Source organism: Pipra filicauda, unplaced genomic scaffold, assembly GCF_003945595.2.
Source record: "Pipra filicauda isolate LSUMZ 115617 unplaced genomic scaffold, ASM394559v2 scaffold71_size5581439_pilon, whole genome shotgun sequence".
NCBI lineage: Eukaryota > Metazoa > Chordata > Aves > Passeriformes > Pipridae > Pipra > Pipra filicauda.
The window spans coordinates 886,527-913,392 of record NW_024104887.1 but is presented as its reverse complement, the minus strand read 5'-3'; the positions used below and the strand labels follow the sequence as shown (position 1 = coordinate 913,392).

At 44.8% G+C, this 26,866-nt stretch overlaps 3 protein-coding genes across 4 annotated transcripts in view; 2 read left to right on the top strand and 1 right to left on the bottom strand.

Moving 5' to 3' along the window:
* Window positions 1-4,045, bottom strand: part of ECPAS (Ecm29 proteasome adaptor and scaffold) — a 61,127-nt gene extending 57,082 nt beyond the window's left edge. The window contains exon 1 of one of the 2 annotated variants that reach the window (XM_027710242.2): window positions 3,984-4,045. In XM_027710242.2, the coding sequence (XP_027566043.2) occupies window positions 3,984-4,005 (22 nt within the window). In that variant the 5' untranslated portion in view covers window positions 4,006-4,045. Of the gene's footprint in view, window positions 1-3,643; window positions 3,707-3,983 lie in introns of those variants that run through there. The other variant, XM_027710243.2, reaches the window with a different exon arrangement.
* A 2,823-nt stretch (window positions 4,046-6,868) lies between these two features.
* Window positions 6,869-14,802, top strand: DNAJC25 (DnaJ heat shock protein family (Hsp40) member C25). The gene is made up of 4 exons (XM_027710248.2): window positions 6,869-7,195; window positions 8,170-8,322; window positions 10,132-10,602; window positions 13,187-14,802. Exons 1-4 carry the CDS (start codon window positions 6,893-6,895, stop codon window positions 13,307-13,309), a joined length of 1,050 nt encoding a protein of 349 aa, XP_027566049.1. The 5' UTR covers window positions 6,869-6,892; the 3' UTR covers window positions 13,310-14,802.
* Window positions 14,803-19,058: 4,256 nt separating this feature from the next.
* GNG10 (G protein subunit gamma 10) lies at window positions 19,059-25,976 on the top strand. Its single transcript, XM_027710253.2, has 3 exons — window positions 19,059-19,224; window positions 22,506-22,637; window positions 24,352-25,976. The coding sequence occupies exons 1-2, from the start codon at window positions 19,144-19,146 to the stop codon at window positions 22,629-22,631; spliced, it is 207 nt and encodes a 68-aa protein (XP_027566054.1). The 5' UTR covers window positions 19,059-19,143; the 3' UTR covers window positions 22,632-22,637; window positions 24,352-25,976.
* The last annotated feature ends 890 nt before the right edge of the window (window positions 25,977-26,866 follow it).

The following is a 26,866-nucleotide window of genomic DNA, read 5'->3' as shown; positions in this document are numbered from 1 at the left end:
CGTTTTACTTCTGTTTTTTTCCAATCTCCATTTAAGACTACAAGGAGGAACATAGGTTTCAGTACTTAACCACCTTGCAAATGTAAAAAGGAAATGAATAGCTTTCAAAACATAAGTAATGTATACAAGTTCTACAAGAAAGCCATACTGACAAGACTTGTGCCTTGTTGTGACAACTGGTGCCTTATGAACTTCCAAATCCTGCAACACTGCCCATAAAAGGACCAGAGTTATTTTAAGTTTTGTTACTTCAGAACTGATCCTGTAGTCTCCCAAGGCAACAGCAAAACCCCACAGCCTGCTCACAGAAACAACATGCCCTTTCCTTCCATTTGGTAAATATAAATACCAGAGCTTGCCAAAGGCAACAACAACAGAGAGAAAGTCACAGAAAGGACAAAAATATGGATAAACAGTAAAATAGTACCTCTATAAAGCCAAGAACTCAAAGAGTTTACTTTTATTATGTTAATTAAAAAAAAAAAGGAAGGAAGATGCCATTAACAAGGGCTTTATTGAGGTAGCTATGCCACTGTTTATCCACAATTTTATGGCATAAATCTTCTCTCAGTTCAGCTAAGCACAGCTCCATGTCGAATTAGCTTCCTATGGCACTTACAGATATTATGCACAGCACATCAGGTGTTCCACACAGACCCCTTGGCAATGTGTATTTGTGTAGCTGGGTATCAAATAAAAGACACCCTTCCTTTATGAAAACTGACTCCAGGAACTGCTAGAGCTAGGACACGTCAAACTAACTGTACTTCATAATTTGACTGTTAACCACTAAAGCACTCGAGGAACTAAAAAGAGAGTCCAAGTCCTCTGCCAAACAGAGCAGAGACCGGGATAACAAAAAACTGTGTATGCTGTCAGAATTTGTCTTCACTTTCCTGAAAAGCATCTTTTTGACAGATTGGTGTGACTGCTACAAAATAAGTAATTTCTAGAATTGTTTCAGTAAATCAAACAAAAAACCCTGAAACCCTCCTCTATTACTTGAACTCTGTAGAACCATTACATCTCACTAGCATTCCCCCACACTTCTCCAGAAGGCCCTACATCAAATAGAGTCCTGGGCACAAAAGCATTTCAACTTCACCTCCTGGATGGCAGGGGTAGATTTAGGGGCAGGGCCCTGCTAAAGCAAAAGCTCAAACACACCCTTTGATCTCTCCAGAGCCAGGCAATTGTCTCAGGCACTATTCCACATGCAGAGAAAGAATAAAGCTCACGTCTGCTGTGCAACTACTAAAATAGGAGTCAAATTCTTGTTCAAATGGTATTAGACTCTGGGAGAAACTACATTTAGTATGATTACAGCAGCAAACAGTGAGTCAGGAGTTGCTAGTGCTATTCCTGGCTCTACCAGTAACTCATTGTGTGCCTACTGCCAAAAAATATACAGGAGCACTTAGACAAGTAGGCCACTCACCAGGTTGTTTTACAAGATCTGACCAGAAAAGACCGGGAAGGCCTGTTGCAGGGAGGAATATATTATCTTTTTTTTCATCCCATTCTTCCATTTTATAGGAAAGCTTATGTAAAAGCTTGAATAGCACACTACAATCCCAATATGTGCAATATGACAGGCATAGGTTCTCCATTTGAGTGGCCGACTGTTGTCACTCAAGATTAACTTGCCTCTCTTGCATCTGAACTCTTATGGCTTCAGGGTAAACGTACTGATTTTGCATTACTTTTTAAAATGCCATATCCTATTCTGCATTCAAATAATTTGTCCTCTAAAACAGTAAGCACCCTTACACAGTGTTTAGACAAACAGTAGTTTATGTGTTTGACTGGGGCTACAAAACAAAGCTTCCTATAGCCATGTGAATATAAAGCAAGGAAAACTGGTTTACCAATCTAAAACTAATAGTAATTACTCTTGTTATTTTGGGACTACTATCATCCTAAAAAGGAAAGAATTTCTTTCCAAATATCCTGAAATTTAACTATTTGAACATATCAAAAGACAGCAAGCCCATAGAGAACCTTAAGTTTCCCCCTCTTTCTCTACATAAAGTTACTCTTTTTTTCATTAGCTTTAATTATTTTTTAAGACTATGGTACTTTCTATTCAGTGACAGATGAGGCACCGGGAAAAAAAAAAAACAAAACAAAACAAAACAAACCAACCAACTAACCAAACAAAAAATCCCAAAAGATATTCCTCTCCCCAAACAAATTAAAAAGATTACTAACCAAACCAATAAAACCCTCTCAATTTTGAAGGATGCAGTGGTCAAGTAACCTGAATGACAACATGTAATTATTAATGTGAATCTCAATTTAGGGACATTTGTCCTTTTAGCACAGTTTAACGGAAAGGGCTGTGTAGCAACAGGCACATGGCTGAAGACTAATTTTTTGCAAGATCATATTTGGAGGCTGGGAAGCTAGATTACACACAGATAAATGCCAAGGAGTTACAAGCAAAAGATCTCAGGCTAACTGGTTTCACCAAAGGGAATCGCTTTAGTATTGTAAAGCTGACAATAGAATCTCTTGGATGACAGCAGCAGTGAAAGCTTTCACTGCCATTATTACAATTTGCCTCAGTTGTCAGTGGAATAAATAGCATGGCATCTGGGTCCTCCAGTTCAAGGATCAGTGCAGGATCAAGATCCTTCTTACTTCACCATGGGATCTGGCTACATAAAGGACGTCCATTATCATATGCCTGTTCCACTTAGCCTAATTCCAGGAACATCTAACAAAGAGCAGAACTAAAAGCTTGTCTACACAGCAGCTCACAACAAAAAAAAACCCTGAAGACACATCACACAGAAATGCCTTAGTACTGAAAGCCAATAGTACAAATATGCTCGAAGTATTTCTTCTGCCCTTCCTCCCTGGTGACTGCCAAGTACTATTTCAGGGCAACCAAAGGCCCTCTCATTTGGCTGAGTCATACGTTATCTCGCTATTAATTCTTCACGGCTAAGAATCAGCTCTATGCCATGACAGGAAAGGCAAGGAAAGAAAAACCGCTTTTTTAAAAGTTGCATAGGCTTCTCCAAAGAGCAGCTGACCGCGTGCTGCCCCGGAGTCTCTGAGAGAGGGGCTTGGAGGTGACAAGAACACAGGGCCGAGCTCCCCCCGCCCCGAACGCCGGCGGCTGCGACACCTCAGGTCATGTGGCGAGAGCCGCACGGAGGCGATGCGCTCCCGCATCCCCCGCCCGGCACCGCACCTCGGGCTGGGGCCCGCCCCTGGATGTGCCTGCCCGCGGTGTCTTCGCGCCGGTTCTGTGTTTCAAACACGGCGGTCCAACAACACGGGGCGAGAGCTCTGGCGGGCAGAGGCGCTGCCACTTATGCCCGCTCAGGGGCGGCGGGCTGAGGCAGCTCCCTGTGCCCGCGGGTCCCGCCGCCCCTGGGCTCCCTCCTCGCAAGGTCACGCAGCCGGCGGCGGAGGGTACAGCCGCGCCGCCCGCCGAGGGGCCAGGATGCGGGAAGCGCCGCTGCTCTCGGTTTCCGCTTCCCGAGATGGCCGCCCAAGGCCGGCCCGGCCCCGCTGCCGTCACCGCCCGGTCGGGTAGCGGGTCGGGCCCCGCCGCAGAGCGGATCCGCTGCGGGGAGACCCCGGCCCGCCCGCCCGCCTCCTCTGCCAGTCCCGGCGTTCGGCCACTTACTGAGCTCGTCCTGGGCGGCCGCGGCCATGTTGCCGGCTGGGGAGGGAGGGGAGGCGGCGAGAGACGCTCCGCACCTCCCACCTCGCTCCGGCACCGGCACCGGGCCGGCGGCCGCCTCCCTCCTCCTCCTCCTCCTCCTCCTCCTCCTCTTTCTCCTCCTCCTCCTCCCTGCGGCTGCCCTCGACAGCGGCAAAGCCCGCCCTTCAGTCACCGCCGGTTTATATTTAGAGAGAGACCTGCCGTTCCCGCCGCCCGCCCCCGCCGCGCACACGCCCTGGCCCCGCCGCCGCCGCCCCGCCCGGCGGGCCCCGAGGAGGAGGTTTGCGGGGGCAGCACTGACCGGAGTCCGCGCTGACCTCCATGGCGGCTCCGGCGGGGCCCGGCGGCGCTCGGACGGCACCGGGAGCGGCGCGGGGCGCCCCCGCGCGGCCGTGAGTGCGGCGGCAGGCGGCGAGCCCCGCCCACTGTCCGACATGGCCCCGCCCACGGCCGGGCACAGACCCACTGAGGGACTGGCACGGCCCCGCCCAGCACCGACTCCAGCGTTGCTGCCAAGCCGCTGTATTCCAAAGCCTGGAATACTGGAGGGATAAAGCTGCTCCGAAAAATTCCTCTCTTGCCGTTCTCGGCTTGCTCAGACCACAAGAGAGAGAGGTGCGACCAACATATAGCGTCTTTCTCTCAAGCGTTGCGATGCCACGTGTGGTCTCCGTAAGAATCATCTTGGCAACCAAGAGGCGCCCCTGGGGCACAGCAGACAAGGTGTCCCCAGCCTCCTTACTGCTGCGACTGAGCAGCTGATGACCTCTCCCTACAGCTCCAGGGCCAGTCCCAGGGCAGAAGTGAGTCTAAGTGACAGTGTCACAGCTTCATTAGTGTATTGGGTCTGACTGAGATGGAGTTCGTTTCCCCACACCAGCCCTCACAGTTCTGTGCTTTCCATTGGTAGCTAGAAAGATGTTGACAGCACACCAGTGTTTTGGCTACGGCTGAGCAGCACTGGCACAGCATCAGCACTGCTTTCTCCAACGTTCCACCCTCCATCAGTAGGCTGGGGGTGGGCAAGATTCTGGGAGTGGACACAACTAGGCCAGCAAACCAAAACGAACTAAAGTGATATTCCAGACCCTATGCTGTCAGCTCAGATACAAAAGTTAAGAAAAGGAGGAGGAAGGAAGAGCATTCATTATTTACACTTGCCTTCCAGAGCAACATCTACACTGAAGCCCCACTTCCCAGGAAGTGGCCAGACATCACTTGCTGATGGGAAGTAGAGAATAATTTATAATTTTTTTTTTCTCTTTGCTAGTGCGTGCACAAACTTTTGCTTTAGTAAACCGCCTTTTCTCAGCCACTTAGTTGTTTTCCATCTTATTTTTTCTCCCCTGTCCAGCTGAGAAGGAGGAGTGATAGAACAGTTTGGTGGGCATCTGGTGTCCAGTCCAGGTCAACCTACCATAATTTGCCTGAGGAGTTGACTGCCAACCCAGAGCACTGAGAGGCTGGGCTCTAGTGAGCTGCAAAGAGGTAGCTTTTTTTTTTTTTTTGAGGAAACAGATTTGTGACCCATCCACCTCTCAGTGAAATAATAAGCATTTATTAATGCAGAAAGGAGACAGGCAGAGAATGCCAGGCACATGGGACGCACACTCATTTCTAGTGTAAGAACAGCACATGCTCTCTGATGAGCTGAGCATTTTTGTGGTGGATATTTACAGCGTCAGGCATATTTCTGGCTTTCCTGGGAAAGGTCTAACACTGAGGTAATGTTCCTGCTGGTTACACTGGAGCAGACATGTAGTCCTCCTTTCCAGGAAAAGTCTTCAGGTAGAGGAGATCACAGGCCTGCTGTTGCAGCCACCATCCTGGGGAGCTGTGCATGCAGAATCACACAGAATCACAGGGTCAGGTTGGAGGGGACCATTGAAGGACATCTGGTCCAACCTCCCTGCTCAAGCAAGATTATCCTAGAGCACATCGCACAGGATTGCATCCAGACGGTTCTTGAATGTCCTCCATGAGGGAGACTCCACAATCTCTCTGGGCAATCTGTTCCAGTGCATGGTCACTTGCACAGTAAGGAAGTTCTTCCTCATGTTCAGGTGGAACTCTACCGTGCATCGCTTTCTGCCCATTGTCCTATTGCTTGGCACCACCAAGAAGAGCCTGGCTCCACCCTCCTGACACTCTCCCTTCAGATACTTACAGGCATTAGTGAGGTCCTCTCTCAGCTGTGTCTTCAGGTAGCAGCAGCAGGAGTGCTCCCTGTGGGTCTGTGTAGTGAGGGGGGCTGGGAGCGCACACGGCAGTTCCCACTTTGGGGACGGATCCCACATGACAGGCGGCCAAACTCTGAGCTCTGCCAGAAGCAAGCCCAAACCAGGCATGGGCTCAGGCATTATTTTAAAAGGTTTTTCCCTGGAAGAATCACAGAATCATTAGGGTTGGAAGGGACTTCTGGAGAACAACTAGTCCAACCCCCCTGCCAAGGCAGGGACACCTATCAGCAGGAACATGTCCAGGTGGGTTTCCAGTATCTCCACAGAGGGAGACTCCAGGACCTCCATGGGCAGCCTATTCCTGTGCTCTGCCACCCTCATTGTAAAGTTCTTCCTCGTGCTGAGGTGGAACTTCTTGTGTTTTAGTTTATGGCCACTACTCCTTGTCTTGTCACTGAGCACCACTGAAAAAGATTCTGACACCTTCCTCTAGGCACCCACCTTTGAGATATTATATGCATTAAGGTCCCCTTTCAGGCTTCTCTAGACTAAATAGGTCCAGCTCCCACAGTCTCCCCTCATGAGGGAGATTCTCCAGACCCCTCCTCATCTTTGTGGCCTCTGCTGGACCCTCTGCAGTAGCTCCATGTCCTTTTTGAGCTGTGGAGACCAGAAGTGAACACAGCAGTCCAGATGCGGCCTCACTGGGCCTGAGGTGCAGGATCACGTCCCTCGACCTGCTGGCAGCGCTCTTCCTAGTGCATCCCAGGCTTCCGCGGGCGCTCCCGGCCGCAAGGGCACACCGCCGGTTGAAAGAACGAGAAGGCGCAGCCTGTGAGAAATCAGGGGAAAAGGACTCGTCCTATTGCTCGGCACCGCCGAGAAGAGCGCAACTCCGTCCTACCGACCCCCTTAAAGCGCGGGCTCTGTCGCGACCCGCCTCTTGTCGCGACCCCGCCTGGCCCCGCGCTGGCCCCGCCCCCGGCCGCGCGCACGGCGCGGAGCGCGGCCCGGGCCCGGCGGCGGCGAAATGGCGGCGTTGCGGGGCCCGGGCGGGCCGTGGGTGCTGTGCCTGTGCCTGTGCGCCGCGCTGCTGCCGCGGCCGGCGCGGGGCCTCACCGACGGGCTCTACTGCGGCCGCCGCGTCTGCTACGAGGTGCTGGGCGTCAGCCGGCAGGCCAGCAAGGCGGAGATCGCCCGCGCCTACCGGCAGCTGGCCCGGCAGTACCACCCCGACCGGTACCGCGGGGAGCCCGCAGGCGGCGGGGCCGGCGGCGCGCAGGCGGCACACGAGAAGTTCCTGCTCATCGCCACCGCCTACGAGACCCTCAAGGTGAGAGAGCGGGACCGCCGCCGCGGCCGGAGCCGCTCCGGTAAGCAGTCAGGGAGGGGAGGAAAAACACCACGAAAAACCTCCTTCGGTAGCCAGTCCGGGAGTGCGGGGAGGAGGATGGAGTTCCCTTGGAAATCCCTTTGTGTTTAGGATTCGTTCTTTCGAAAATATTTTATTTATTTTTAACGAGCCGGCTGGTCTTTATCTTAGAGGCATACCTTTAAAAGTAGCAGTGACCCGGGTAGCATATGGGATCTGCAAGGGAAGGCTTATCAGGGCAAAACGTGTGTGATTTGGCAAAGATGGAGCCCCGGAATAGAAGAAAGAGACCTGTAAGTGTTTTAAGACTACAAGGAATTAAAAAAGGGAAGTCGTTTGGTGTTGTTTTTTTTTTTTCTTTTGGAAGAGGAGTGTTGAATGGAATGCAGTTGAGTCTGTCAAAATTAAATTTCCTATCCCAAAATTATATGAGGGAGAATGAAGAAAAACACAGAGAAAATGAGAACAATGAGGTTTTGAAATGGCCTTCCATTGGACAGATTCCACAGCCCTGTAAACTAATTCTTAAAAGTTTTGTAAAACAATCTTGTAATAGGTTCTTCATCTGAAAATCTTTTCCAGAGCAATATTTATTAACTCCAGTCCATCTGGACTTCTCTTTCTGAAGTTAAAAATACTTATTGCGTGGATTTCCACTGCTTGTCTATTTTCCAGTTTTAAATGTCTTTCACACAGTGCCTGCTTGTTCAGTTTAAGACTACATATGTCCTACTTAAATGGTCAGATAAGTCTGAGAACAAAATAATTGAGAATATGAGAAAAAGACCAAAGATCTTCCTCTGCGCTTCATACTCACTTGATCTATTGCCAGTTTTACAGCAGCATGGTCATTAATGCGGTGTAAAACAAAGCTATAACAGAGTAAGTGAAAACAGGAATCTGAACCTGGATGTGTTTTTCATCTCATCCTGCAGGATGAAGAAACACGTAAAGATTATGACTACATGCTGGATCATCCTGAAGAGTATTACAGGCATTATTACCACTACTACAGCAGGAGATTGGCTCCTAAAGTGGATGTCAGAATAGTGATCCTAGTTACCGTGTGTGCCATCTCTGTGTTTCAGGTAAAATTTCATGTTTACATCATTCTCTGAGTTTCTGAAGAGAGAGGTGTAGTGACAGTTGTCATAATGTGCCATTTAATAAAAAGTGAGGGTCTGTTCCTCTCTGCTGTGGTGAAGTTCTGCATGGTGTCCGTAACGATCCTGAAGTCAGAATGTACCGAGCGGATTTTTAACTGCCTTTGGTACCTTGAACAAAAGTAGAGATTATTTTCTTTTAATTTCATTGAGTCAAGTGTAGCTTTTCTGAAGAAGTTACGTAGTTCTTCCTGGCAGGCTCAGAATAGCCTGTTCTTGAGCACAGGCAGGACTAGTGCTCCAAATAATGGATGTCGGTTTGTCAAGGTGCATAAGTCATTTTTTAAAAAACAGACTAATTGCAAATTAAATTCAAGATTCAATTCACATAGATGATCAGGAGTTTACTAAGATTTGAATCTTACACCTTTGAATCTTGAAACACCACAAAGATGAAGTCAGGAGAGAAGCAAATTCTCTTCAGCAGAGTTTACTCTGAAGGTGGTAGATCCAAGGTCAAGAAAGCAGCCTGTGTCTTAGATGAGAAAATTTGTGCTGTTGCTGACACATATTTAAGAGTAGGAAGATGCATGACTTTTCTTTGGGATCTGTTAGATTACTGGCTCAAACATCATTAATAATAGCCAAGAAGTTTGAGGTATAAAGATACAGCTTAGTCCATGGTGTAGGTATCTCACGATTAGTGAGATATTGGAAGCTGAAATAACAAAACACATTGATCAGAATTTGAGAGCTTGGAATAATAAGTTCTAATGGGACATGCAACCAAATACCTAATTTCTCAGATTTTGTTCCAATGGCAAAAGTTTCATTTCATATCTTATTTCTTCATTTGACTGTAAGTGGAGACACTTTCCTGCAGTTCACCTGCCAGATGATTGCAAATTCACTGTAAGCATCTCTGTAAACTGGTTTGCCTGTCTCGCTTTTTGTTGTTTCTGCTTCTTGGCCTTTCCTAAGGTGCCTGTCTGGTTTCTTCCATGATTTCCGTGCCTCATCTCATGTCATTTACAAGGCACTAGATGGGAACAACATCAGTTCTGAGCTGACCATGACAGTCATTGTGCTCCTCCTGTCTTCAGAAGGAATCATTCTTGGGGTTGTGCTGTGCAGGGCCAGGAGCTGGACTTGACGATCCTTGTGGGTTCTTTCCACCTCAGGATATTCTCAGGATATTCTATGATTCTGTGTTCACCCAGGCAGTATATTCGTGGTTTCTTGTTTGGGTTCTTTTTCACCCCCATTGAAATTCAGAGGGCAGTTGGAGATCAGAGAGGGATGTTGAATCTTGCAAAGTGAATCCTGTCAGGCAAATGAGATCATCACATACTTAATCCGTGTTTAATGAACAGCGGGTAACAATTGTATAATTAGATGTTCATATATTGGCTACTTTATTTATAACTCCAAGGAGTGGGGCTTCTGAGAATGGCTGGCACAGCCTGGCATTAACCTTCAGAAGTTGACGATCTTCTCATAAACAAAACCATTCAGAATAGTGCCTGCTTGTCCTTGCTTGTCACTGTAAATTGCTGTGAGATACGCTTCTTTACATCTATTTTCCAGGTGCTTTACTAAGTTCAGAGGAATGATTACAGCTTCTGTAATACCACAGTAGAACTGTTACCCTCAGTTTTTACCCTTATTATGATGTAACTGTGGTTAAAGGTGTGCGACAGCATTATGTCTTTTTTTTTTTTCCTGGCAAACCTCTAGATAGGAATGTGTCTGTATAAAAATAAGTTTTTTACTTTTACTGTTCTTAAATTACAGTTCTTCAGCTGGTGGAGTAGTTACAATGAAGCTATCAACTACTTAGCTACTGTACCAAAATACCGTATACAAGCCACTGAGATTGCTAGACAACAAGGTTTACTCAACAAGACTAAAGAAAAAGGAAAGAACAGGCGATCTAAAGAAGAAATTCGTGAAGAAGAGGAAGAAATTATCAAAGACATTATTAAAAATAAAATAGATATAAAGGGTGGTTATCAGAAGCCCAAGATATATGATATCCTTCTGTTTCAGATCCTTCTTGCTCCTTTTTATTTGTGCAAATATGTGGTTTGGTACTGTTGGTGGATTTATTGTTTCACTATTAAAGGGCAAGAGTATGGTGTGGAAGAGAAGCTGTATATCATACGAAGGTACATGAAAATGTCTCAGTCTCAGTTTGACAGCTTAGAAGATCATCAAAAAGAGACCTTTCTTGAACGGCAGCTGTGGATACGAGAAAACTACGAGGTGGGTAGCCCTGGTGAAAAACTAATGTTAGTTACCCATTGCTCCCAGAGTAAGAACAGCCATCTTGTGAAGGTGCTTGGGATGGGTCTGTGCGAAGCATTGCTTCAATTTCAGCTGTTGCTTTCCAAATTGAAAACTGAGACAATCACTTGGTGTGTTTCCTTTGACTTCTTATACACATGGCCTGGTAGACAACAGCTCCTGACTATGCCCATGGTTGTAGGAAAGGATTTGCTCAGTCAGAGGACATCTGTGCATGCGTACAAGATTCGGTTTAATCTGATGAAAGGCTTTCTTATAACAATGTGTTATCATAAGGTTATTACAGGAGGTTGAAGGCTATATTCTCCGAAAAGCAATAATTTGTAATAAGGATTACCCTGATTGTCTGAAACTCCTATGTCGTCAGTCTTCTAAGCTTAATTCCTAGCTCAGGGCTTTTTTTTTATTGTAGTTGTTGCTGTTGTTGTTATTGTTTTGGGTTTTTCCCTAACTGTTTCTTGATAGTTCTTTGGCCGTCAGTGAATCAGGGACTGTTCCTGCAGTGCTGAATACCTGTTCAAGTGAGGATGGTAAAAAAGGCCACAACCGCTATTCTTGCCGTGGATAGCCAGTTACTAAATAGTCAATATATAATTGTTAAGGTGTCTGTGAGAGCAGCAAAAGAACATTAACCACAGCATGGAATTTGCAGTCCAGAATGATTTGGGATGCTGGGGCATGGCAGATTGAAAAAATACTCCCGATTGTTCTGCAGAGGTGCATCTGTGGGGCATCTGGGTGGGAGGTTTCTAAAGAAAAAATACAGACTTGGCCTGCTTAAGGGGAAGAGGAGATGCTGCTGCCCTGCATCTGCTGGGAAAAGAAATGGGATGGTGGCAGGACACCAAAGATAGGAGAATGCTTCTTCAAAAGAAGACAGGGGTGTATTACTCTACAAACCTGAAGAGGAAAATAGTAAAATAGATGCTAATATAAGGAAAGGACTAGCTGGCAGGTGCATATGCGTGTTCAGTTAGTAGGGGTTTGCTAGAAAACAATCTGGAAGTGCAAATACTGAGCAATGCTACTAGTCAAAGCAGGTGTTACATGGAAAAGGTAAGATAGGATGGAGAAAAAATGTTGTGGTTTCTGATCCATGACGTTTTAACTAGTCGTGTTTGGGTCACTGAATATAAAAGAGCTGTATTTGCCACAAGTGAAGTCTGTTTAGCCCACACTCATTTCCTGTTGTGGCCAGCTGCTGATTTTCAGTAAAGACTACATGAAAGTTGCACCTGTATAGTAATATTTATTTGGGACTTCCTGGAGAGAAAATAGTGTCTTTGTAGGTAATTGCTTTAATAAGTTTTTCATTAATAAACTTACCTAGTCACTGGAATGCATTAAAGCTTTCAGTGTCTGCTGTGCCATCTGGTCAGCAGTTCACCAACACTTGCAGAAGATGGGGTTTTTTTGAAGCCACACAGACTCCTTCTCATTCCAGTATTACTGAAAATGGAGAATAATCATGCTTTATTCTCTTCCTTGGGCTACTGGTGCTTTTGTGTGCCACTACCATATCCTTATTTGAAATGTAGTCATGTATTATTTTCTAGGCTGAAAAACATGCTCTAAGTGTTTCTCCCCAAAAGCTTCTCTGTTCTTTCATCGTTGGAGATGTCTATTTGCATATTGTTCAGTTTTCTAGTGTCCCTTTCAGGATGGGAAAGATCAAGAATTCAATACATGGTTGCATCATGGAGCTACACAATATTTTTTTTCTGTTTTCTAATGATTCTTCACTGAATATTGCGGTGGTGTATTTATGTGCAATCTATAATATTTTTAAATCTTGTTCATGCATAGGAGAACTTTAAATTAAATTGCCTTCTGAGTCAGGAGAAGTCAGATGACACTGAGATGACATAAACATGTATGGTATTGAGATTGATGCTGGCTGTACCTACATAAACTGCCTTCCAGAATAAAAATGTAGGTGCTGTTGCTTTTTTTTTTTTAAGGACAATTGGCTTTGCTAGTAATTGTAGATTTCATTACAATGACACTGTTTCTTGTCAGAAATGTAATTATTTGTCAGTTGGTATTGCAAATACTTGACACAGAGATGTTAACTTTGTTGAGAACCTTAATTAGGAATAAAAAGTTCCATAGCAGTATTCTATTAGATAATGACTTTGAAATGGGAGAACTACAGTGAGGAACTGAACAGCTGCATTGAACAGCATGTGTGCTTAGGAGGGACTCCAAGTTTAGCTTTTGGAGCATTAGCCGTTGCTTACTGTGTATTTGGTTTTGTTGAATGCATAAGCATCTAGTTCTTTGGAATAAAAGTTCTGGAGCTTGCAGTACCATCTTAAAGAGAGTAGTTCTGCTCTCAGCAAAAAAGGGAAATATCTGGACTACGGCTCTTGGGCTGCAGGTGCTCTGACACTTTGTGTCAGCCAAGGTCTGCTTCCATGTGGCAATTCAGTCTTCTGTAAGAAAAATAAACTGGCAAATGGTTGAAGTATAAACACATCCCACTTCAGGCTGACTTAAGCTGTTTCTTCAGCCTTACTAAAATCTTCTCTCTGTCTATCAGGTCTATAAACGAGAACAAGAGGAGGAGTTAAAGAAGAAGATGGCCATGGATCCCCGATGGAAGCGATACCGGCGGTGGATGAAAAATGAAGGACCTGGAAGACTGACTTTTATTGATGATTAAAAGTTGACGAACAAAATGTGTGCTAATGTTGAAAGTGATTTGCAAAACTTTTCATTACGTCGTTCAGAGTTTTGTCTGCTGTGACTTAGCAGTGATCTAAAACTCAGGAATTTTAAATCAGGCTGAAGCATAATACAGGTTTACCATTTTTATAAATCAGACCTATTAAACAGGCTCAGCTCAATGTATATATGCCATTTACTTGGGGATCTCAGTATGGAATTCATTATTCCAAACAATGTATTTTTGCTAGATATTTCACATTCATCATCAATGGAACCATAACTCTAGTTTTTCTGAAAATGTTCCTAGTTCAAACTTTGAAAGTCCTGTTTTTCCTCTTTAAATTGAAGGGTTCCTGCAAATGGACTCTGGAAATTCATAAAAAGGATTTCGAAGCAAGGACCATTTTCTGTTTTCCTCTCTTTTCTCCTACTTTTCAATCTAATTTCTGAGATGCCAAATTGTTTTTTTTTTAATGTAAACAATATGGGGATTATACCAGACTACTGCTGTTCCTGGTCCAGTTGGAAATGGATTTTATTTTTTGTGGGAATAAATGATGCATGATTGATCATCATCGTGATGCAAACAAGCCTTAATTCTTTGTTCTACAGAGTAATTCATGAAATAGTATGTTTGGATATTTTGTGTTCGTTTTTTCATCTTGTACATTGAATTATACCTACTTGTTCAGAACAAGTATACCAGTGAATATTAGTCTACTAAATGTGACGTTTCTTTCACCAAAGTATTGGTTAAAGGGAAAAATGAGCCTTTTATTAAAAAGGGCAATTTTGATGCCTTAAGTAAATAAAAATTTATATATGCACACTGAATTTGTTTTAAATTCTAAATCTAAACTATTCAATGTGTTTATCTCTTCTGATCAGACCTCGGAGTACTTAGAATAAATGATGCATAACAGCAGACTGGTTTCCTCTGTAACTCAGCCCAGGTCTGAGAGTTTCCATGATTTGCTGGTAAAAGGGATTCTGTTACCTTATTTCTCCTCACTAATTTTACTGGGGAAGGGCAGATGGGAGCATAGTCTTTCGCTTGTCATTTATGACACCTGTAAAAGCAAGTTCCTCTGAAGGGAACGGCTGAAGATGGTGTGTGATTAGCTGCCTTCTGTGCAGATTGGTTCTCGGAGCACAGCTTTTGAACGTGCTGCTCCTGACAAAGCCCATAGTAGCTAAACATTTTAAAATGCAGATTAATTTTTGAAGCAAGAAGTTTCTGATTCTGCAAATGGGACCTGTCCTCATTCTTTGCAGAAGAGTCTTCTTTATGCTTCTTTTCCTAGTTTACCTTTCACATACTTCTGGAATGTTTGTCTCAGTTTTCTGTTTAAAATAACACATGTTCAAAAGCATGATAGAAGCATTATGCTAAGTCTCTGTATGCAGTAGTAAAACTGAAGAGGAATTGCTAGATTTTCCCTTCTCTGTGGACTGTGTAGCAATAAACTTAATTCACTTTGTATTCAATTGTCAATTTAAATCTAAAAGTTGTAAAAGAAACTATATAGAATAAGCTGTGCTTGCTTTCATGGAGTAATCTTGGGGGCACTGCAAAGATGCTTATGAAGTGAGAGACTGCAGCTTGGGTTTATTGCTGCTTCATCCCCCCAAAACACAGTCTCCTGTAAGAGTGGAAGGGGGAAGATTAGGTTGCTGTGGTAGAAGCAAAGAATGAAGCACAAATAAAATGGTAAAAGAATGAGGCAGGGGTATGCAAGAGGATCTAATCCTGTGGCCTCAGTTTCACAGGGTAACAGCTCTGCAGCTGCTCCTGACCTTGTGCCTCATTTTGCTCTGCCCTTTCCCAAGTATCTGGGTTTTGCAAATATGCAGTAAAAACACAGATCTATTTTCCCTTTTTACCTTCCTTGTAACCATGATTAATTTCTTGACCTGACACTACAGTGGGAAATCAGTGCAGTGGAGGTATGGTCTTTTCAGAGGACAGAACTGTATCTTTTGGCAGCAGTGGTGTTTCATCTCTGTAACACGGTGGCCTGACACGAAGTGAGTGAAGAAGTATCCTACAACCTTCTAGAAAGGAGCTAGCTAAGCTGGGAGTTCCCTCTTTGGTCAACATGTGAGCCCTTTAAAAATAACCAGATGCAGACATCAATTAATGGAATGCACAAAAATTTGCTGGGCAGCAACACTGCAGTCACAACTTTGTGATGAAGGGTAGAAAAAACTCATGTGTCTTCAGAAAGCTGTCAGTACTGCAGTGACACCTCGTTAGCTGAGGCTACTGAGCATTTCTAGCCTAACATGTCATTGGAGTTCTAAATGGTGTCTTTTTTCGGGGCATAAATTTTCAGAGAGTGATGAGAGTTACAATACTATGCCCAGTATAGCCAGTGTAGATTCAACTGACTTTAGAGAGGCATGTGCATGAATAAGTATTGCTGGTACAAGGTAATGGTGAGATTATAAAGGGGAAAAGTGACAAGATAATAGGACCTTGGAGAAGATTCAGCATGAGTCCTTTCCATGACCATACTGAGGCTTTGAGGCACAAGAATGTGTGTGGCTGGTTGTCCCTATGGAATCAGAATCATTAAGATTGGAAAAGCCTGATAGGATCATCAGGTCCAACCATCAAAGCAGCACCAGCACCATGTTCAGCACTAAACCATGTCGTCAAGTGCCATATTCACAGGTTTTTTGGATGCTCCCAGGGATGGTGCCTCCACCACTTCCCTGGGCAGACTATTTCAATGCTTTACAACCCTTTTCATGAAGAAATTTTTCCTAATATCTAAACTATACCTCCCCTGGTACAGCCTGAGATAATTTCTTCTTTTGTTACATGGGAGAAGAGACCAATTCCCCACCTCAATACCTTCCAGGCAGTTGTAGAGAGGGATAAGATCTCCACTGAGCCTCTTTTCTCCAAGGTAAACAACTCCAGCTGCCTCAGCCACTCCTCACAGGACTTGTGCTCCAGACCCTTCACCAGATTTGTTGCCCTTCTCTGGACACGCTCCAGTGATGTGTTCAAACAGACTTCTCTGAATCTTTAAGCAGAATTCTCTGTTCCTTCCTTTGATCTCTGTTGCAGATGGAAGCTGATGGTATCTTTCTCACCTTTAACCCTTCTTTTGAATACAAATAGATGTTATCAGGTGTGTTTAACAGGTGTTGCTTAATGCTTATGGAAAGCTTTTGTGTTTTACGTCCTGCTTGGCAATTGTTTAAGCCGGAGCTGCAGATCACATCCTAATTGGCACTCAACATAGGGCTCTGCCTGTCCTGATCTGAACTTCACTGGAAACTGAGTAGGGGGCACCTCCCCAAAAGACCATCAGAGATCACGAGAGACAGGCCCGTACAGGTTGTAACAAGTATTGCATAAGATTGCCAGGCTCAAAGACTATGCATTAGGTAGATGTTTAGTATGTATTAGATAGGTCGGTTTTTGTAAACTTTAGTGTATACATTTCCTTGCTTTTTACGCTTTTGTGTGCTTGATTTGTGGAAAAACTTCCACTTTGCACCCCGCGCAAAATAAACGATGTCTCCTTTCTAATCCCGACTCTTTGTCCATGTTTAGAGAGTTCCTAAAGTTCAGCAACACCAGCACCTTGATGTCTACCTTGAAGTAGGGGGCCCAGAACTGGGCACAGGACTCGAGGCATAGCCTCATCAGTGCCGAGTACAGGGAGATAATCTCTTCCTTGGTCCTGCTGGTCACTTTGTTTCTGATCCATGCCAGGATGCCACTGGCCTTCTTGGCCACATGGACACACTGCTGGCTCATGTTCTGCCACTGTCAACTGGCAGTGCCAGATCCTTTTCTGCTGAGCAGCTTTCCAGCCATTCTTCCCCCAGCCTGTAGTGCTGCCTGGGGTTGTTGTGACCCAAGGGCAGCACCCAGCACTTGGTCTTGTTGAATCTCATACCATTGGCCTCAGCCCATTGATCCAGCCTGTCCAGACCACTCTGCAGAGCCTTCTTGCCCTCCAGCAGATCAACACTCCCATCCAACCTGGTGTTATCTATGAACTTGCTAAGGACTTGATCCTCTTGTCCAGGTAGTCAGTGAAGATATTAAACAGGGCTGGCCCAAATGCTGAGCCCTTGGGTACGGCGAATTGGGGATATTGGGGGAGACCTCCAGGCCTTATGCTTCTAGCCCCATTACCTGCGAGGTGAATGCCCTTCCCCCCACCCCAGCACGTGGCCCAGTGACCCCACAAGGAGCACACACAGACCACCTGGGAGGGACAGACAAAAGAGAAAGTTTATTGTGGGGTTGGGGTTTATAAGGCTTTTAGGAAGGTCAAAGGGGACCAATCAGAAGTTCAGGGTCACACAAAAGAAACCATCAGGTAAGGGGTCAACAGCCAATAGGAAGGGGTTAAACAAAGGACCAATGGGACACCTCGGGACACCTTCCCAGGACACCTTGTATGGGAGACAATAGCTTCACAGGGGGTGTTTGGGAAACAGTGACACTGCAGAAAATACACAAACATGTTGAGACATGTTTAAACTACAGTAAAACCTTCTGTTTCCATAAGGTTTGAGCTGTTTTCCTCACTAGTCCATCTCTGACAGGACTTTTTCCATACTGTATATGGCAAGTTCATTGCCACACTTGGGAACACCACTCATGACCAGCCACCTACTGAATTTAACTCCATTCACCACCACTTTCTGGGCCTGGCCATCCAGCCAGTTCTATACCCAGTGAAGAGTGCACTCACAAACACAATGAGCAGCCAGTTTATCCAGGAGAGTGCTATGGGAGATGGTGTCAAAGGCTTTACTAAAGTCCAGGTAGACAACATGTGCAGCTTTTCCCTCATCCTCTAGTTGGCTCACCTTGTCATAGAAGGACATCAGGCTGGTCAAGCAGGACCTGCCTTCCACAGACCCATGCTGGCTGGGTCTGATCCCCTGTTTGTCCTGTTTTATGTTCAGAGCAACCATTTGAGGCTATAAGCTTCAACCCACTGACTTTTCAACAAGGCAGCAAACTAATGGCCGGCAAACCTCTGCCAAAAAATGAAGGGACTTATTTATGGACAGTGGTGAAATGGTGATGAACAGTTTTGGGTGAGGATGAAACAACATTGGCAGCAGCTTGAGCCATACAGCTGCCTGTGGGCAGAGGAGGATGCTTAGAACTCCATCTCTGTCAGTGTTAAGGGGCAAGTTTGACTGGGCTCTGAGCAACCTGATCTAGTGGGTGGCATCCCTGCCCAGGGCAGGGAGGGTTGAAACTAGATGATCTTTAGGATTTCTTCCAACCCAAACCATTCTTTGAGCCTATGGATTCCCTTTCATCTCTTCTTTCTTGCCCTCCTTTTTTTTCCTCACTTCTTTCCCCCACCTTTTTCCTGCTCCTTTTCCCTCCCTTTTCCATTTTTTCTGCCCTTCCTTTTTTTTCCTTTGCCCTCATTTTTCTTCTTTGTCTTCCCTTTCCTTTTTTCCTTCCCCCTACTCTTTTTTGTTCCCTTTTCCTTTTTCCCCCCTCCCTTTTTCCCTCCCCCCCCCCTTTTTGTTTTGTTCCCTGTTCTTCGCTTTTATTTTTCTCCCCTTGCTGTCCTATTTTAACCAACGAGTTTTCGTCCCCCGAAGCACCTTCAGTGCCCACCCAGTGCCGCTGAGGGCGCCGCAGGCGGCAGCGCTCGGGGGTGTCCGTCGGGGCGGTGCCGCTGGCGCTGCGGGCGGAGCGGCCGCGGCCCCTCCCCGGGGCGGAGGGAGCGGAGCGGAGCCCAGCCGAGCCCGCCGGAGCAGCTCTGCCCGGCTGTGCCCTGCTCTGCTCTGCAGCCTTACGCCCTTCGTCTTCCCCTGGGGCTCGGCATGTCGTCGGGCGGCAGCCTGAGCACCATGCAGCGGCTGGTGGAGCAGCTAAAGCTGGAGGCGGCCGTGGAGAGGATCAAGGTGAGCGGGGGTGCCGGACCCCGGGGCCGGGGGGAGGCGCGGGTGCTCTGACCTCCGCGGCGGGGCCGGGAGAGAATCCCCTCCTGCCCTTTCCTCCGCGTTGTCCGCGCCCTGGGAAGGAAGGGGACGAGGGGTGCGTGTGCCCCGGGGGAGCTCGGAGCCCCAGCCCCGCGGGCGCGGTGAAGCGAGTGCTGTTCCCTGTAGAAGGAGCCGTGATAAATAATACAGTAGCCCCTCGTTAGTTCTGCACAAGCAAGCAGATAATCGGGAGTAGTTCCTCGCAGCGGAGCCAGGCGACTCCCCCCCGCTTCGGAGAGCTGGCAGGATCTGCAGGGGGAGGCAGCGCGGTGTGGTACCCGCTGGCACACTTGGAGAAGGCAGGCCATTTGCTACGCATGCATGAACCTTCTCCTGCTTGCATATTTCCAGACAAAGGCGGACGTGAGGCGGTCCTGTCATCCGCCAGCTCCTCAGGTTTGGTGACTTGTCCAAGACAGCTCTTAGCTCGCAGCAGGTCTGGGGGAGTTCACAACTACTTTGCAAAAACGACTCTTTCCAACAACTCACAAAATCCAGCACAGTCTGTGAAGGGATGAAGGTCAAAATAATTTATATCCAGTGCTTTCCTCTTTTTTCATCACCTCCTTTTTTCGCCATTTTCTCTGGCCCGTCGCAAAACACAGCTTCCTCAATCTGACAACAATGCCGGTACATTGAGTTGCAGGAACTTAGCTAATTGATTTAAAAAATAATTCAAAATACTTTTCCTCATTACTTCTGACTCTGGGCTGGTGAAAATTTGAAGTATTCATTGCAAGGTGAAACCACTATGGCTTTTGGATATCATCCTAATCAATTTGTTAATGTTAGTAAATTTTATTAGCACATTCTGAATCAGCAGATGCTTGATTCGCTACAAGTGACTGTGATTTATCACTGCAATGATGTGTGGGAATCTGAGAAGCAGCACGGTTCAGAGTACAAATGTAGACTCTTGTGGCAAGAGGGATATTGTCTAACACTGAAATGGTTGACCAAACCACCAATTATTGCTGGTGCCCGGATCTCTGTTCCTGCTCATTTTGAGGAATATATACCCCCCTCGCCCCATTGCGGGGTTTTTTTGTGGGTGGGGAGGGGGGTATAAAATACATAGTTTATAGTTTGCAGGTACTTTGTGCCCATAACGTCTTCTGGAACTGGACTTTCTATGTATTTATTATGGGTTTGTTTGTATTCCAGGGAGACTTGGCCTCGATTGGCCTCGGTCTCATTTTTCTTGCAGCATTGCACGCAGCAATCTATTTCCAGGTCTGTTCATGGAATCTGTTCATGGCTTTGAAATGACACATGATTAAAAATGTATCTTATAAAAAGTGTCATTTGGCTTTCTTGAGATACAGTGTAAAACTAATGAGGACTATATTCACCTGGGGAAAAACCACCTGGTTCAGTTTTAGCAGACACTGGTATAGGAGAAAACATTGTTTCGGCTACTTTGAATAGACAATGTGTTTCCAGACGGAAGAAGGCTATGAAAGGATTTTTAAAAATACATTTCATACTACAAAGTTCCATGGTGATTTTGTTTACTCTGCCAGCTGAAAAAGCAGACAGGAAAAATATTTTCAGAAAGAGGAAACCGAGTAGAAAGAAGTACCCACACACATCTTGCACACAGGAGGCTGTTGCAGGGAGCGTGGTTGTCATGTGATGAAATATGGCAGAAACCCTTGTACTTTTCATGTGAACTGAAGGAATGAAGAATTTTATGGGGCATAGGTAGGGCTAAGAGTAGATCTGGTTTGTAAAAAAAAAAAAAAAAAAAAAAAAAAATTATACCAATATAATATAGCTTAGTATGTGCTGGAAAGTTTGATAGAAAAGTGCAAGGAGATGCTGTGAGGAACTGCTAACTCTCCCAGAAAAGATCTCCACGCAGCCTTGGCCTGATCAGTGTTGGCAGGTGGCATCTCTGTGGTGCATAGTCAGGTACCAGCAAGGGTACCAGCTGTGGTTGAGGCAAGGGGGGAAGTGCTGCAGGGGGTCCAAGGGACTGCAGGACACCCCTGCAGCCTCTAGAAAGGTTCTCCTCAAGTAAGGAAGAAGTGACGAAGCCCACTGATGTAGCAGGAATCCTTACTTCTCCCTGTACTCTGCTCAAGAGAACCTGGGAAGCTGAGGAGAAATGCTCCTCACAGCATCTGCCTGAAGTGCTGACAACAGCCAAGTAAATTTGGGCAGTACCAGGTTGAGTGTCTTGGAGGAGATCATGGAGGAGAGTTGGAAGGTGGTGAGCAGGAGAGCAGCAAAACAGCAAATGTGCTAGGCCAGATTTCCCATGTACTTCTAGATGCTGTTAGATGGGATGGCCCAGAACCAAAATTCCATCAGGGCTCCTGGGTGGCCCCTTTACACAGGAGGCTGGGAAGTGTGGGTGGTCCTTCTGGTTATTGTTTTGGCAACCCTGCAAAGTTGTGTAGGAAGAAAAATCATTATTTCAGGAGTCCTGTAACAAATCAGAGGTAAGCTAAGAGGGGAACTTGTATTCCCATCAATATGGTCTGTTATTTCCTTTTATAAAAAAACTATCAGATGGCATGGATTTTGACAGTTCCATGCAGCTATTCCTAGTGTGTGTCTGGGACATTGTGAATTCCTCTACATTGTTCTTCAAGAATACAGGTACATGACTGACTTGCCATCCCCAGGGAGAGCAGGGGAGTTCAGTCCTGAGGACATCTTATCTTTGGGATCCTGGGCTTGTTCTGCAGCTCTGGACTCTCCTCTTTGGGGCCAGAATGTGGATTTGAAGTTCTGAATTCACTGCCGGGGGAAGGTGACAATTTGGACGGTCTTAAAAAGCTTTACATCCTCCTTTCTTTCATTCCTTAGTATGGTTTGTGTTGCTTAAAAGTTTGGAAATTAAAATCCTTTAAATAAATTATCTGAGAATCAAAGAGTTCAGATATAAACCTGAAAAAAAGTAGATTGGAAAATACTGTGGTCAGGTCTCGGTGCATTTTAATGAGGACAATTTGCATCACACTTGAACCTCAGTCCTCTGCACTTTCCTGGCTCATCACTAGCCTAGTATTTCATGCATGGTTCCTCAGAGCTTTGTAAATGTGCTTCTGTTCTGACTTACTTGGTGTTTTAGAATCCAAGAACTGACTTGGCTGCACTCCAGCTCTGTTTGATAATAGCTCTTCAAGAGGAAATGCCTAGTAGATGCTTATGAATGAATTAGTTTCCTCTCTGGGTTTGTTTTTCCTTTTCAGGTCTCTCAGGCAGCTGCAGAACTCCAGCAGTACTGTATGCAAAATGCCTGCAAAGATGCCTTGCTTGTTGGGGTTCCTGCGGGGAGCAATCCCTTCCGAGAACCCCGATCCTGTGCTCTACTCTGAAAACAGGTAATAGAGTCACAGATACTATGACAACCACTCTGATTTGAAACTCAAGCCCTTTGCAGGGACAAAGAAACATGGTGATAGTTGTTTAAATGTTGAGTTCTTCGTGGATAAGTGTTTATCATTTCCCTACTGGCTCTGCAAATGGTTTTCTGTTTCTTTTAAGTGTGGCAGTTGAAACATGTTTTTTTCCCACACGTCCTTCTAGAAGTGTTTTGTTTGTCAGTTGGGTTTTTTTTGTTAGGATGTTTGTATTTTTGTGTTTGAGCAACTCTAGAGTCCTTAGCAGCATCCAAACTAATTAAAATTGTCTAAGACACACAGTTGTTTGACACAGACAGTCACATCCCCAGCCTGGAGAAGACAAAGCTGTAGCAGTTGCATGTGTTGTGATAACTAGTTCACAGCTTAAGCAAGAACCTTGTTAAAATACATTTGGTCTTCAATGTCATCTTGCAGTTTATTTGGCTATGTCTGTCCTTAAGCTCTTTCTGTTCTTACTGTTGGTACAGCACCAAAAGTGATGGAAGCAAAGAGGAGCTGAGGCATTCTGTAATCACATCCTTTTTCAGCACAGGTCTAAGGGATGAGCTACTCTCTAAACTCTGCCTTAGCACTCTGCTTGGCTTGTACCCATGTAACACCTGCAGAGTACATGGGTGGGTGACCATCCAGCATCTGCAAATCTTTGGGATCCAGTCCTGTGATTCCCACTCCAGCCTCTCCCATTAGTCGTACAGGTTATCAGTGATTGCAGCAGGAGAAAGAAACGCCAGTGCATGCCAGTAGCCCTAGGCAGGACCACACCATAACTTGGAAAATCTATTTCTTCTGTGTGACAAATGAATGTGGAAGTAGGATATTTAGAAGGGTTACTCTTCTTTAAAATAAAAAAATAAAAATAGTTCCTGCTAAAGAGCTGAAAAATCTGCAGAGAGAGGAAGAGCCACTGAATTCTGTTCCTTCTTTGAGAGTGCTGTCAAATACAAAAGGAATGTTTTCTTAAGGGCAGAATTTTAACTAGAACATAAAATCTTCCCCTTCCTGCTGCCAGGGTTCCTGAGCTTGCAGATGAGCTTTTGCCTCATCAGTAGCGTGGCTTTGATTGTTGCTACATAGGTTTAACAAAACAGGTTTGAACCTAAAGAGAGAGAACAACTGGACATGAAATGCTATTCTGAAAAAAACTTGGCAGGGGAGAAGCAAAAGTAGATTTTCTTAATTTAGGTGCTACCCTTAATTATTCATGCAAATGAGATAAAATTGATAGTGACTGTTGCACGTGTTCTTCTGTTACTGAAGCAGCCTTTCTACCTTTTCTTTTTTTTGACAGTCTCTGTGTGTATGGATGTATGTATTGTAGGATTCAACTTTGATCCCATCATTCAGATAGGTTACAAAATATTTTCACAAGAGTTTGACGATTAATTTATTATGCTTTGAGAAATGCATAGCTCAGCCCAGGATGTTATTTAGTATTTTTTTGCTAACAGATAAAATACGAAGTTTATTATTATTTTGTTATCTTAGGATCATAAGAAAATCAGAGCAAAGTAAAAAAGCCAATAAGAAATGTTACGATATGCAAGGATACCAATATCCAACAAAGAAAGGTTATTCATGTTTTCTTCAGTGCGAAGGAGCTTTTCTGTTGTAATTTGTAAAAGAAAGCTTAGGAAGATGGCATTTAATAAATCTTTTCTTTTTCCTCTTATAGGGAAGGTCATCGGAGAATTGCCTTCAAGCATGACATGAATAATAACTGCCTTTCCTTCACAAGAAAAGTCTCCCTTTGTGTCCTGACTTTTATGTGGCTAAAAACAGTGTCCTAGATATTTATTTGTTTGTTCTTGTGAATCTGTATTCCACTATCTTTTGGTAATATTTTTAAAGTTTTTTAATGTATTAGGGTGGGTTCGAAGCATACTGAAAACTGAAAACTATAAAACCATTGAAATCTCAACAAAAAAGCCCAATATTTATTACAAAGAAGTGGCCGAAGTAAACGGGAACCTAGAGAAAGAGAAAACGATGAGGAAATACGACACCCTACTCACTCAGGTGTCATTCATGGGGTATCTTACCAACTCCGAATGCCATAAAATCTTCTGCAGCAGCTGTGTTTTTCGGAGGGTTAGCAGGCTCACACATAGCAGGCGTCCCCACTAAAGACAGCTTGGTCCTTCGTGTGGAGCAAGCTACCCCAAAAAACGAGCTGTCTGCTTTTATACAATCAACTGAGCACATCTGCCTAGGCAGGTGTGGCCAGCACCTCCCCACCAGAGGTTCTCAGTCCCACCCCCTTGGTTATACAAGTGCGTCCCTTCAGCGCATGGATGAGTACTTTGGAATTTCCCTTCCACATGCGCAGTCTGCTTCGGGGGTCTTTTCTAACTGAGTCGGGGGTCGTTACTTCATCAACTCCTCTTTGGTTTCTCCTTCAAATGTCCTTGACAGATGACAAGCCAATCACAGAACACCATTTAATACAGTTTATACAAGAAGCTCTCTCTCCAAGGACGAAGTTCTCTTTTTATCAGTGAACTTGGCAGGGAAAATATAAACTCTTACAAGTGGCTGGGCCAAACACAGACCAAAAGTGTCAACATCCCTGATACAGTAACTCTCATTCTTTTCATAATCATCACCGCTGTTACATACTATGCTAACTGTACAAATATTACCTAAGAAGTTTACATTTTAGAAATGAAAAACATGCGAATTTTTACCAAATTACTTACTTTGGTCTTGATAAACTGCAACACCAGAGTGATAGCAAAAATGTTTTTTTTTTTTCTCCCTAAAGAAAACAACCCAAAACTGAATAATTAGGGTACAGAGCTAAATGCTGTTAGTGCTGAAGTAACATTCTCAAGGGGAATTTTGCTTCCATTAGCAAGACCTGGAGCCAAATTCAGGGGTTTTTTTAAGTGCATCTCAGTGCATAAATGACACGTCTTAGACGTGCTGGACACAATGTATAGCATAGGCTTGATTTCTAAAGCATGTTTTTTGCAATACGTCTAATCTGTAATCCTTCTTCTAATATGTATTTGTAAAAGTACTGCTATGGTGGAATTTTCTTGATGTATTTAAAATGTGACCAAACAGACACTAAAAATCCAGGAACACCCAAAGACACTTGCATGCATCACTGTCAAGGTTCGCAATACATGAAACTTACTAAAATGTACTTGGTGATTTGCCTTCACTTTTTTTATAGAGCACTTTTACAAGGATAACTAACTTTTTTAATAGGTTTTTAATTTTGTCTACTTTCTATTGTTTGTATTAATCTTTTAGAAGTTTGGAAATAAAATTCGTATCACTATTGGCTTTGAACTCATTGTGTAATTGTAACAAAGAGCAGATACTGTAAGGAGGAGGGTACTTGGATTTTGCGGTGGGAGGGGAGGCCTCAAGGGCTTTGCTTTTTTGGGAAGAGAAGGTTGCTGTTGGATTTTTAGAAAATCTTATTAATAGAAAAATCCTATTTATAGCTATTTACCATTTCCGTGGTAAATAGTAACAATGTTATCAGTCTCACTTACACGTCTTGAAACTGTAAGGAAGAATTCTGAGTACTTAATGTTCATGAATGTTAACTGAAATGGGGCAGCAGGTGTCCTCCAGGCTGATGTCTTTGTCAAAAGATTTTCATGCTTGCTGTCCTGCAGAAAGACACCAACATGAGAGCTGTAATACTGCCAATATGTATTGTGCCTCTAAATACACATTCTTTTGAGAGAACCTCCTTCCTTAAGAGGTTTTCTTTGCTCTGGCTTCCTTTTACAGTAGGCTATTTGAATATGGCGGTTTTCTTCTAGTACTTGACACAGGTATGCACTGCTGAGGTCCAGAGAAAGCATGGTTAATCTCACTTGCACAGGGGCAATCAGGGGTCAAAATGCTAAAGTCAAAGGTACTGATGAGCATATGCTTCAACAGGCCTGGGACAGCCATCACCTGGGTGCTGGCCACTCCCTCCCTGGCAAGCCTTTCGTATTTCTTTTACCTCCTGACATAAATCTCCCCTCATCCTCACATCTGTTTCTCTCCCCACCCCCATCCCCCCCCACTGTTGCACACAGCTCCTGGCTTAGCTCAAGTTCTGGAGTGGCTGCTGAGCTGGCATAAGGAGTAGCCAAATCACAATGTGCAGCAGAGAGCTGCTGGACAGCCAGTCAGCCGCTATTGTCTCTTGGCTGCCCTGCCCAGTTCCACGTGGTCTC

Excerpts from the sequence above, each read along its gene's own strand:
- DNAJC25 (XM_027710248.2), top strand. The coding sequence starts at position 6,893 with ATGGCGGCGTTGCGGGGCCCGGGCGGGCCGTGGGTGCTGTGCCTGTGC. Across the intron at positions 7,196-8,169 it reads CCGCCTACGAGACCCTCAAG|GATGAAGAAACACGTAAAGA; the intron begins GTGAGAGAGCGG and ends CTCATCCTGCAG. Across the intron at positions 10,603-13,186 it reads GGATACGAGAAAACTACGAG|GTCTATAAACGAGAACAAGA; the intron begins GTGGGTAGCCCT and ends TCTGTCTATCAG.
- GNG10 (XM_027710253.2), top strand. The coding sequence starts at position 19,144 with ATGTCGTCGGGCGGCAGCCTGAGCACCATGCAGCGGCTGGTGGAGCAG. Across the intron at positions 19,225-22,505 it reads CGGCCGTGGAGAGGATCAAG|GTCTCTCAGGCAGCTGCAGA; the intron begins GTGAGCGGGGGT and ends TTTCCTTTTCAG.